Genomic DNA, 13,401 nt, shown 5'->3' with positions numbered 1-13,401 from the left:
CATACGGTATATACAGTTGAAGTCAGAATTATTAGCCCCCCTGAATTATTAGACCGTTTGTTTATTTTTTGCTCAATTTCTGTTTAACAGAGTGCAGATTTCTTCAACACATCTCTAATCATAATAGTTTTAATAACTCATTTCTAATAACTGATTTATTTTATCTTTGTCATGATGACAGTAAATAATATTTGACAAGATATTCTTCAAGACACTTCTATACAGCTTAAATGACATTTAAAGGCTTAACTAGGTTAATTCGGGTAACTAGGCAGGTTAAGATAATTAGGCAAGTTATTGTATAACGATGATTTGTTCAGTAGATTATTGGGAAAAAATATAGCTTAAAGAAGCTCATAATATTGACCTTAAAATGGTGTTTAAAAATTAAAAACTGCTTTTATTCTAGCCAAAATAAAACAAATAGGACTTTCTCCAGAAGAACAAATATTATCAGACATACTGTGAAAATTCCCTTGCTCTGTTAAACATCATTTGCGAAACATTTAAAAAAGAAGAAACAAATTTGAAGGGGGCTAATAATTCTGACTTCACCTGTACATATTAAATAATGTAATGAGGGTCTACAAGTTTTAACAACTGAAAAAATACAATAAATAATGGCCATTATTTATTGCATTTTTTCAGTTGTTAAAACTTATATACCCATCATTACAAAAAAATATACAATAATTAATACATTGCAATAATTTCCTATTTTATTTGACATTTATCTTCCAGCTTCTAGTAAAATTCAGAAAAGTAACCCAATGCTTTAAAAGCAACGAACGTAAAAAATCTAAGCATAGCTGTGTATTTACATGATATAAAATAGAGAAATCTATCATATCTGGACATTAAGGAACAATGTTTCGAGTAAAATGAGCTCTTGCTTATGACATTACTTGATTTGTTTTTAAACATTAAACACAATATTGAGGATGTACACGATTTCACAATTGAGAATAATGCAATAACTAATAATCACAATAACTGCATTCCTTAATACATTGCAATAATGTCTAATATTGTGCAACGCTTAATATTATCTTTATGCAAACCTATTTCATTATCAAGTATATGATATATAGGCACAGCTTATTAGATGAGATCCGTTCATAAGCGTCTTCTTAAGATTTATTGTTTTCATAATGGACTGATTGTGATCATTGCAAGACCACTGAATTCATAAAGGGGTAACACTTTTAAATAATGGTCCATTAGTAAATGTATTTCTTATTAGTAATTTAATTATTATGGCATTTATTCGTCTTTGGTCATGTTAATGTTATTTAAGCTAAGTAACGTTAGTTGATGTTAACTCCCAGTGCATTAGCTAATTTTCACAAGCACAGCTTTGAATTTTAAAAATGCATTGGTAAAGGATAGACTATGATTAATAAATGCTTTACAAGATCATTCACACTTAGTTAATGTTAGTAAATGCATTAACTAATGGACCATTATTCCAAAGTGTTACCCATGAATTTATTCAGACACTTATTTTCCACATTAAATCTGAACTCTGCATGATCGAAAGCATAATTTATCAGCCAATACCCCAAACTGAGCATCAATATTCATACTTTGTGTATTAATATTGAATATATGTCAGTATATGAGCAGCAGAAATGATCTGAAAAGCTGTTATTGAATATGCTGTTGATACAGTAGAGATGAGAGGTTACTGCGGTTCACTTGTAATCAGAAACAAGACCCTCGTCAGTCAGAAATTATCAGTGTTTACCTTCAGTTGAGTAACCCAGATATACAGTGCAGGTAGTGCAGGTTTCTTCGGGTCATTTAGCTCTAGCAGACCAGCAGAACATACATGATACCTGGAAAGAACGCATGATGTAAATATTGCATATACATATAAATATATATATATATATAAATATATACATATACATATAAATACACATATATATATATATATATATATATATATATATATATATATATATATATATATATATACACACATATATATATATATATATATATATATATATATATACATATACATATATATATATATATATATATATATATATATATATATATATATATATATACATATATAAATGTAAATATAAATATATAAATGTAAATATATATATAAATATATAAATGTAAATATATATATAAATATATAAATGTAAAAAAAAAAAAATATATATATATATATATATATATATTTTTTTTATATATATATATATATATATATATATATATATATATATATATATATATATATATATATATATATATATATATATATATATATACCTGGTACCCAAGCACATGCGGTATTGACACATGAACTCAGTAAACAAAATTGGCCGTAGTGAATGTATTGGGTTGTGACTGGAAGGGCATCCGCTGCGTAAAACATATGCTGGATAAGTTGGCGGTTCATTCCACTGTGGTGACCCAAGATGAATAAATGGACTAAGCTGAAAAAAGAAAATGAATGAATGAAGTCGGTTTTATGTACAGTATATATACAGTTATTATTCCGAAATTAAAAGTCAGAATTATTAGCCCCCCTGTTTATTTTTTTTCCCTAATGGTTTTCTCTTGATAACGCTGGCTCAGAAATGGCTTAACTTTAGCAAGAAGGCGAAGCCAGAAAAAGCCTGCATTGATCACTGAGTTGATCTGTTTATCAAACGTTAAACTACTTTAAAATTCACTCCCGAATATTTAACTGCACGGCTAAAATGTGTCGGGAGAAAAGAGATGATGTGAGGTTTGAATTGCCATACACAAAAATGACAGCCAAAGTTTTCCAGTCACCAAACATCTTTAGAAGTAGAAAGGCAATACATTTCAGTTCAAATGAGTTATTGGGAAAAAATTCAAACAAATCTATATTTTTTTCATGTTTCTCTCGATTCTCTCTCGCATGTTCAGTTGGCATGTCTGTGTGGAGTTTGCATGTTCTCCCCGTGTTGGTGTGGGTTTCCTCCAGGGTTCTCCGGTTTCCCCCACAGTCCAAACACATGCGCTATTGGGGAACTGATCAACTAAATTGTCTGTAGTGTATGAGTGTGAATGAGAGTGTATGGGTGTTTCCCAGTGATGGGTTGCAGCTGGAAGGGTCCCTGTTGCATAAAACATATGCTGGATAAGTTGGCGGTTCATGCAGCTGTAGCAACCCCTGAGGGACTAAGATGAAAAAAAAAATTATGAATGAATGTGTAGTTTTTGAACTGTGATCTTCAGTGTTTTTGTTAGATTAGTTCATCAGTGTTGTCTTTGCTGCAGACTAATCTAATGTACATGCACAGAAATATTACTGTTGTTGTGTAAAGTTGCGCTGGATCTCGACAAACATCCTCTAAGTTTCAAAAAAGAGGCTGAGGTCTTCGAAGTTCTCAAGTTGAAGCAGTTTATTGTTACAGCAGAGTTGGATCGATCTCTCTCCCTCCCAATGTCCAAAAACCCAAAGTTTACATACAGTTTTTTCTCATAGTCATCATGAGATATGGTGTAGCATCACGCCATTTCCCGGCTCCAATATGATCCTAGCCTTTAAATTGATGGCTGTATGTTTTTCTGTTTTCACACATCTTGAAGGTCATACAATCATGTGTTTGCAAATGATCATGTTGTTTCCATACTTTCTAAATGATTCTACTTTTGTTTGCTATTTTAGCGAAGGTTGTTTTTGTCTTGGTCAATACATACGTTTGTCGAAATGTATTGCATACTGTGGTGAGGGGGCGTGGCCGAGAGCCGTGGGAACGGGGTGAGGCCACCGCGTAAGTGGATACACCTTCGGTGCGCACCTGCCTCGGATCCCACGGAAGGAGCTCTGGACCATAAAAGGAGGACCGATGGCAGAGGAAGCCGAGAGAGGACCGGGCCCGGACATATGTTACTTTTGCTTTCAGTTTGACGGCAGTCTCCGTGAGAAGCTGCCGTCCGATTGTTTTGGTTTAGACGGCAGTCTTCGTGAGGAGCTGCCGCCATTGTTATTAATGAATATTTTAAAGCTCCGTCGGTTCTCCGCCTTCTTCTTCCCGGCGGCCAAAGGGCCGTAAACTTTATTACACATACGCTCTGTCTGAATGTTCTCATTTAGGCGCATGACGTGCTGTGCTTCAATTGTAAGACCCTCAATTACAGTATAAGGCCCTGCATGTCTGTATGTCTCTTCTGCATCACTTGAATATATGTATTTCTATAAGTTTTAACAGTATATTTTAATAGTAATCCATATTTTAATAGTGGCAGATTATATAGTGATTACATAATAAAAGTTCTTCTATAATTCTCCAAAACTGTAAAGCATCATGAACAAATTATTAATATAAAAGAGAGATCTGTGAGGGGTCAACACATTTATAAACACTGTATTTATGTAATCAAAGGTGATTTTCCACAGGACGGTGATCAGAGAATCATGTCTAAAGTGCAGATGGTGGTGCGTCGCTTTGCTGGACAGACGAGCGGTGAAAATCAGCGATGCTCAGAGAACGGATCTTTCCCTCAGAGTCAGAAAACTCTTCAGTTCTCACTGCATTATTACACCTTATTACGTTCTTACTAGTGCTGGCCAAAGATTAATCACATCCGAAATAAAAGTTTGTTTTGACATAATATATGTGTGTGTGTTATATGTTTATTATGTACAGTTGAAATCAGAATTATTCGCCCTCCTGTGAATTTACTTTCTCTAATATTCTAACAGATTCAGGAATTTTTCACAGTATTTCCTCTAATATTTTATCTACTGGAGAAAGTCTTATTTGTTTTATTTCGGCTAGAATAAAAGCAGTTTTTTTTTTACAGTTTTAAGGTCAATATTATTAGCCCCCTTAAGCAATATAAGTTTTGGATTGTCTCCAGAACAAACCACTGTTATACAATGACTTGCCTAATTACCCTAACTTTACTCTTATTACCCTAGTGAAGCCTTTAAATGTCACTTTAAGCTGAATACTAGTGTCTTGAAGAATATCTAGTCTGATATTACTGTTAAAGTCAGAATTATTCGCCCCCTTTGAATTTTTTTCGTCTTTTTAAAATATTTTCCAAATGATGTTTAACAGAGCAAGTAAATTTTCCAACCCGGGCTCATTGTGGAAACGTAGCCCCGCGGACGTTTCTGCAGACCACGATTTACGTCCCGGGAGGTACGTATTCGAGCGTTTTTTGTTTTCGCGGATCCGCGAGAGACCGCTGTGCGCGCTTTTTCGCGTCTCGGGCGCCTCTCGGGAGCGCGCGCCGTTCTCACGCGAAAAGCCGCCGGATCGGCCAACTCGGCCGACCTCCTCTTCCTCCTCCTCCTTCCCTAAACCCGAGCGATGGTTTAAAAAAGCCGTCCAGAAAAACAAAAAAACCAAAAGCCCTCGTCTTCGATTTCGACCGCTTTTTCGGATCCCGCCGCGTTCTCACCCTTATTTTTCGGATTCCGTTTTTCGTCTAACCTGATTTCCGGAACCGCTGTTCCCCGGACTCAATCCCAGTCGTCATCCCCGCGGATGGCTCCTCCTCGTCCGGGGCCTCCGCTCCGCCGACGCAACGCTGTGAGCTAAGCGGACAAACTGATTGCATCGGGAAAGCCCTCCACTCGGAGCGGCGCCACACTGCTCCGCAGCGTTCGCTCGATAAAAACTAAACACGGTCTTACGTACCTCCGGCCACGTAAATCGCGGCCTCCAGAAACGTCCGCGGGGCTACATTTCCAGAATGAGCTTGGGTTGAAATTTTCACAGTATGTCTGATAATATTTGTTCTTCTGGAGAAAGTCTTATTTGTTTTATTTCGGCTAGAATAAAAGCAGTTTTTAATTTTTAAACACCATTTTAAGGTCAATATTATGAGCTTCTTTAAGCTATATTTTTTCCCAATAATCTACAGAACAAATCATCGTTATACAATAACTTGCCTAATTATCCCAACCTGCCTAGTTACCCTAATTACCCTAGTGAAGCCTTTAAATGTGACTTTAAGCTGTATAGAAGTGTCTTGAAGTATATGTAGTCTAATATTATTTATTGTCATCATGACAAAGATAAAATAAATCAGTTATTAGAGATGAGTTATTAAAACTATTATGTTTAGAAATGTGTTGAAGAAATCTGCTCTCCATTAAACAGAAAATGGGGAAAAAATAAACCAGCGGTCTAATAATTCAGGGGGGCTAATAATTCTGTTCACTGTATGTGCTGTCATCATGACAAAGATGAAATAAATCAGAATGAGTTTAGAAATGTGTTGAAAAATAATCTTTCAATTGAACAGAAATTGGGGATTAATTTTTGTTCAGCACTAATTATTAGAGTGAATTATTACATTATTACCAATGTAAACAGATGATGCATTGATATCTCCTTCTGTCTGCAGATGAGAATGGCAGGAATATTACAGAGGCGGCACACAGGAAGGACGACATGGAGGTTAAACGCTTCAAAACTCAATAAGTTTGATTTCATTTCGAACAGTTTAATCCACTCTTAAAGAGGACCTAGTATGCAAAAAACACTTTTATGCATGGTTTAACACCAGTTGTGTGTCAGCAGTGTGTGGATATCTCCAGCCTCTAATAGTGAACATGAATTAATTATATTTGTTATAATCAGACTTGATTGAAACAGTCTGCAGAAACACTTTGATTGACATTCTCCATTTGTATGTGTCATCAAAGGGGGGAAAGCCCCGCCCACTAGTGCCCATCTCTCCCTCATTAGCAGAAACAGCAGCCCTGAGTGAGAAGCAGCCGTCTGTCCATTAGCCATTAGAGTGTTTGAGCTGCTGAAGATCATGTCAGCATAAACTAAGAGGATTATAGATGTGGAGTTAGACTGACACTGAAGCACACACTCACACTGACAACACAGCTATTGCTGTATTACATCTGCCACCATACTGACTCTTATGCAGAGCTCCACCCTCTTCTTAAAAGAGATCAATCTCATTTGAATTTAAAGCGACAGTCACCAAAACACCACAATTAGGATCAAAGCCAAAGGGTCAGTTTCAGAGAGCTGGAGAACATTATCTGTGTGCTATTTTCAGCTCAAACTCAAACGCACACAGACGCATTTAACAGATGATTTATTTTTTACTCAAACATTTTTGTTAATCTTGCCGATGTATTGAACATATCTGTGAAAATTTGATACAGTCATAAGCTTATTTTGTTAAACAAATTGACGAATGTTTGTCTTCAGAGGCTGAAAGCGGAGCTGATCAGACGAGTTCAGACTCAGCTGAATGATGCGGTGGAGCGCGCCGTTTCAGACTCCATCACATCTCTGAACACACACTCACACACAAACATGCTCACACACACTGACAACAAGACCAGCAGCGGCGACAGGTAAGAGCTGCTGTCTGACAGTGTGTGTGTTCCACAGACTTGGAGAGCATCTAAATGAACAAATGTGTGTGTGTGTTTGTGTGTGTGTGTGTGTGTGTGTGTGTGTGTGTGTGTGTGTGTGTGTGTGTGTGTGTGTGTTGATTTTTAGGCACAAGCTGGATCAAGGGAAAGTGTTCGTGGCCAGATGTTCACTACTGGAGTGAGTATTACTAGTGCTGTTCAATTCATCTTTATTTCTACAGAGCTTTTTACAATGTAGATTGTGTCAAAGCAGCTTAACACAGATTAAATTCCAGTAAATCAAGACTGCTTTAGTTCTGCTTTCACAGCTGAAGTTTAGTTTAGTGTAAATGTATGATTACTGTCTGTCACTTGAGTATTGCTAGTGCTGTTTATTAAGTCAATCATAGTGATTTTAATTTTGAAGTGACTCTCTTATGGATTATAAAAGCTTTAAAATCCCTAACAACAGGCTGAGATGCATGCAAGGTCAAAAAACACTTTCACTTGTCATGGTAATTTTCAAATATCCATAATAGGGGCACTTTAATATGCAGTTAAAAGCAGAAGTGTACATACACTGTATTAAAAGGCACTTTAAAACAGTCAGATGTTAATGTGACTAAACTTGTTCTCTTTTAGGTAAATTAGGATTATTAATGTGTTTCTGTTGTGCTTAATAGCAGAATAATGAGAGAGATTTGTTGAGAAATTGTTATAACTCTTCTTGAAGGTCAAGTTTACACACAATAAGATTATTCTGCCTCTGGAAAAGCTCAGATGATGATGTCAAGGTTTTGGAAGTTTCTGATTGGCTAATTGACAACATTTGAGTTAATGTGAGGCACAACTGTAGAACAGTGTTGAAGGAAAAGCTCAAACACACTGCTTCCTTGTGTGACAACATGAGAAAATCAACAAGCCAGAATCAACAACAAAGCCAGATTACCATTTGCTGAATTACACTGGGGAAAGACTCATGTTTGGAGACATGTCCTGTGCTCTGATGGAGCTAAGATTGAACTGTTTGGCCATAATGAGCAGTGTTACATTTGGAGGACAAAGGGGAAAGCGCACAAGCCTAGCAACACCATCCCAACTGTGAAGTATGGGGGCGGCAGCATCATGTTGTGGGGCTGTTTTGCTGCAGGAGGGACTGGTCCACTTCACAGCATAGATGGCATCATGAAGACAGAACATTATGGAGAAATACTGAAGCAACATCTCAAGACATCAGCCAGGACATTACAACTTGGCCACAAATGGCTCTTCCAAACACACCATGACCCTGAGCACACTGCCAAATGAGTTCAAATGTGCTTTAAGGACAACAGAGTGAATGTTTTGGAGTGGCCATCACAAAGCCCTGATCTCAATCCTATAGAAACTTTATGGGCAGAGTTGAAAAAGCTTGTGCGAGCAAGATCTGACTCAGTTACACCAATCCTGTCAGGAGGAATAAGCCAAAATTCCTGCAAACTATTGTAGAAGCTTGTGGAAGGAGACACAAAACATTTAACCCAAGTTATACAGTTTAAATGCAAAGCTAAACAAACACCAAGGAAGTGTGTGTAAACTTTTGACTGTCAAGAAATTAATAACAAATTCTCTCATTATTCTGGCATTGAGCCAACGTAAATCATTGAGGTAATCCTAACAGACCTAAAATAATAAACGTTTAGTCTGATTTACCATCAGACATTTTATTAAAAATGGTTGTGTTCCTTTTTTAGAGTGTATGTAAACTTCTGGTTTCAACTGTAATAGTAAATCATTTATTTTTTATTAATTTTAAAAAGGATCAGCAATAATATGCTGCTATTGGTGTGTTTAGTGAGCTGTTTGAGATCAGCCACATCAGGACCATCTACCACATGTTCATCGCCGCTTTATTCCTGTTCTTCATGAGCACTTTAGCAGTGGACTACATCGACCAGGGCAGGTCAGTATTCAGTTCAATCATTCATTTTCCTTTAGCTTAGTCACTTATTTATCAGAGGAATGAACCGCCAACTATTCCAGCATATGTTTTACACAGTGGATGCCCTACCAGCTGCAACACAGTACCGGGAAACATACACTACGGCCAATTTAGTTCATTAATTCCCCTATAGAGCATGTGTTTGGACTGTGGGGGAAACCGGAGCACCCGGAGGAAACCCACACCAACACGGGGAGAACATGCAAACTCCACACAGAAACACCAACTGACCCAGACAGGACTCAAACCAGCGACCTTCTGAGCACTGAGCGCTTATTACAATATTTTTTTTGTTTCTAAACAGCTTTACAAAAAGTATTTCTAGCAAAGTGCTTAATGCATTAAGACAGGAAGAGTGTGTCTTACAGGTGGTTTGTTAAACCCACTTACCAGCAAACTCACACATCCTACAGTCATGTGATGCATTGTGTGTATGCTTTACTAAGTCTCTTATTTAGTTTTAATCTGAGAGAGTGTGAGTCTGAGCCTCGGACATTAGCAGGAAGGCTATTCCAGAGTTTAGGAGCCATATATGAAATCACTCAACCTCCTTTAGTGGACTTTGCTACTGTGGGTACCACCAGAAGCATCTTAAAAATGGGGTTAAAAAAGACCAGAGTGGCTTCTCCTACAATTCATTAATAAATTTTCCTTCATTAATTATTTATCAGGAGTCGCCACAGCGGAATGAACCGCCAACTATTGCGGCATATGTTTTACGCAGTGGATGCCCTTCCAGTCACAACCCAGTACTAGGAAACACCCATACACACTCATATGCACATACAATCATACACTGCGGCCAATTTTGTTTACGCTATTCCCCTATAGCGCATGTGTTTGGACTGTGGGGGAAACCGGAGCACCCGGTGGACACCCACACCATCACAGGGAGAATATGCAAACTCCACACAGAAACAGCAACTGGCCCAACCGGGACTCAAACAAGCAACCTTCTTGCTGAGAGGCGACAGTGTTAACCACTGAGCCACCGTGCCGCCCATATTCAATTCAATTCACATTTATTTATAAGTATTTCTAACAAAGTGCCTGGTGCATTAAGACAGGAGGAGTGAGTCCTACAGGTGGTTTGTCAAACCCACTCACCAGCAAACACACATCCTACAGTTATGTGATGCAGTGTGCGCATGCTTTATTAAGTCTTTAATCGAGTTTTAGAGTGTGTTTGAGCCTCGGATATTAGCAGGATTTCTATTCCAGAGTTTAGGAGCCATAAATAAAAACACAAGACCTCCTTTAGTGGACTTTGCTATTTGGGTACTACCAGAAACAGCTTAAAAATGGGGTTAAAAAGACCACATTGGCTTCTACCATTCATCCATTTTCCTTTAGCTTAGTCCCTTTATTCATCAGGGGTCGCCACAGTGGAATGAACCACCAACTATTCCAGCATATGTTTTTAGCAGTGGATGACCTTCCAGTCACAACCCAGTACTGGGAAACACTTATGCACACTCATTTACACACACACACTCATACACTACCACTCATACATTCCAGACTTTAGGAGCCATATATGAAAACACACGACCTCCTTTAGTGGACTTTGCTATTCTGGGTTCTACCAGAAGCATCTTAAAGAGCGAGTTTAAAAAGACCACAGTGGCTTCTACTGCACAAAACTATATTTTCCTGGCTGATATTTGCCACATTTATCAGGGTGATTTTATTCTCTTTGACCCATCAACTGGAAACACAGTTTATTCTCAAATGTTGTTGTGATATTTAAGTTTTGGACATAATGATATAGTTATTGTGTGTGTTTCAGGCTGGTTCTGGATTTGGGTTTGTTCTACTATGCATTCGGTCAGTTACATGTAGTCATCTGCTGCTGGACGCTCATGTTCTCCTACACTCTGCTCGGACCGTACCATGTGCTCAGGGTGTGGGCAGGACTGTACCACAATGGCCACCACAGGACCTGTGTTTGCGTCATCACTGCTATAATTCTATGTGCTGCGCAGATGAGCATGCTGGGAATATTTCCAGTCTATGTGGTCCTGCATTATCAGCTGCCGCCCGCATCACGATTCATCATCATATTAGAACAGGTATGGTTTATATACAAGCACAATGACTTGCTAACAGGCCATTCAGCTAGACTTGTAGCTTTTTTCCTGCAAACTTTTCTCAGGTGTTTGCGTGGAGGATGATAAGCAGATGAGGGAAAGCTTATGCATTAAATACACCAAGTAAAAAAGCATGAACGGGATTGCTTCTGTGCAGCAAGTGAATGTCAGGAGCGTAAAGTAGTGCAGCGCCACCTTCTGTACTGGAGTGTTACTGTTTTTCATTAAACGCCATCTACTGTCAGGAAGAGATTTTGCATGTTCAGACTCATAGGTATTGAAAATGGATTGGGGAATTGGCGATAAGCCAGAACGATCCAGATGTAACTTAACACAAATCAAGCAAGACAGGCTGCAAAGGTCGTAAAGTGTTAGCGAAATAACACATTAGTGGACTATAGGGAATACAACAGATTTTTCCCCCCCAAAAAACATCTAGCTGATCTCTCTTTTGCATTAATATTTTCTACAAATATATAGTCATATATCGGTGCATGTGCATTAGATTAGTCAGTACCAAAGACAAAACTGGTCAACTAATCTAATAAAACAACTGAAGATCACAGACTGAAAATTAGTACACATAAATTAGCATGTTGGAGGAAAATATATAATATATATATATATATAAATATAAATATATATATATAAATATAAATATATATAAATAAATATATATATATATATATATATATATATATATATATATATATATATATATATATATATATATCGGAAAAAATAAATAAATAAATAAATAAATAAATAAATAAATAAATATATATATATATATATATATATATATATATATATATATATAAAATATATATATAAATATAAATATATATATATAAATATATATAAATAAATAAATAAATATATATATATATATATATATATATATATATATATATATATATATATATATATATATATATATATATATATATATATATATATATATATATATATAAAACTTAGTTGAAATTTTGAAGTTGGCAATTGACTTCTAGTTGATCAATTGGAAAGTGTCAGAAGGTCAGAAGTCAAGTTTGGTGAAGGAAAAATCATGGTTTGGGATTTATTCAGTATGGGGGCGTGCGAGAGATCTGCAGAGTGGATGATCAACATCAACAGCCAGAGGTATCAAGACATTTGTGCTGCCCATTACATTACAAACCACAGAAGAGGGACAATTCTCCAGCAGGATAGCGCTCCTTCTCATACTTCAGCCTCCACATCAAAGCTCCTGAAAGCAAAGAAGGTCAAGCTGCTCCAGGATTGGCCAGCCCAGTCACCAGACATCAACATTATTGAGCATGATGATGGAGGAGGCGTTAAAGATGAACACAAAGACTCTTGATGAGCTCTGGGAGTCCTGCTGAAGGCTTTCTTCTTCATTCCAGATGACTTTATTAATCAGTGATGTGAGTCATGTCAGAGATGTATGGATGCAGTCCTCCAAGCTCATGATGGAGTCAGACACAATATTCATTCTGTCTCCACTGCAGCAGGACTTTATATTCTATACTGGACATTATTTCTGTTCAGTGATGAGACTAGTCTGAGTAGAGTCAGACCGCACTGTCCTAATCAAATCATTAATAATCAAGGCATGATCAGATTTCATTGCGCTCAAATAAGCAAAATCTAGAGGCCTTTTCCTTTTATATAAGACACTTCTGATACCAAATCATCAAGCAAAAGTCCAGCTATTATTTGTTGTTCCTAAAACGTGGGGAACCCTGTACAAAGTTTAACATAATACATTCAGGTTGATTAATGTAAGTTGACATGACTAGAAATTTGATTTGATAGAACTAAAAAAAAACTAATTTAATTGACAGCGTATGAAGATAGTAGCTTAATTCATTAATAGATAACTGATGCGGTTTCTGCCAGCAGTTTGTGTTGATTTTGGGCTCCAGAGATCAAAGTCTGCTTTATTTGACCTAATTAGATGGCGGTTCATTATTATCATCATCATCATGGGC

The 13,401-nt window shown here is 36.9% G+C and overlaps 1 protein-coding gene across 1 annotated transcript in view; it reads left to right on the top strand.

Annotated features, from left to right (window-relative positions):
• soat2 (sterol O-acyltransferase 2) overlaps positions 1-13,401 on the top strand; it is a 28,158-nt gene that overhangs the window by 1,166 nt on the left and 13,591 nt on the right. Inside the window, exons 2-7 of the mRNA NM_001365363.1 lie at positions 4,397-4,505; positions 6,361-6,413; positions 7,188-7,336; positions 7,485-7,535; positions 9,171-9,278; positions 11,107-11,389. Coding sequence (NP_001352292.1) covers positions 4,415-4,505; positions 6,361-6,413; positions 7,188-7,336; positions 7,485-7,535; positions 9,171-9,278; positions 11,107-11,389 — 735 coding nt within the window. The 5' untranslated portion in view covers positions 4,397-4,414. The remainder of the gene's footprint in view (positions 1-4,396; positions 4,506-6,360; positions 6,414-7,187; positions 7,337-7,484; positions 7,536-9,170; positions 9,279-11,106; positions 11,390-13,401) is intronic.

Source organism: Danio rerio, chromosome 6, assembly GCF_049306965.1.
Source record: "Danio rerio strain Tuebingen ecotype United States chromosome 6, GRCz12tu, whole genome shotgun sequence".
Taxonomy (NCBI): Eukaryota; Metazoa; Chordata; class Actinopteri; order Cypriniformes; family Danionidae; genus Danio; species Danio rerio.
Note: the sequence above shows the minus strand (reverse complement) of the source record. Positions and strands in the feature narration are given on the sequence as shown.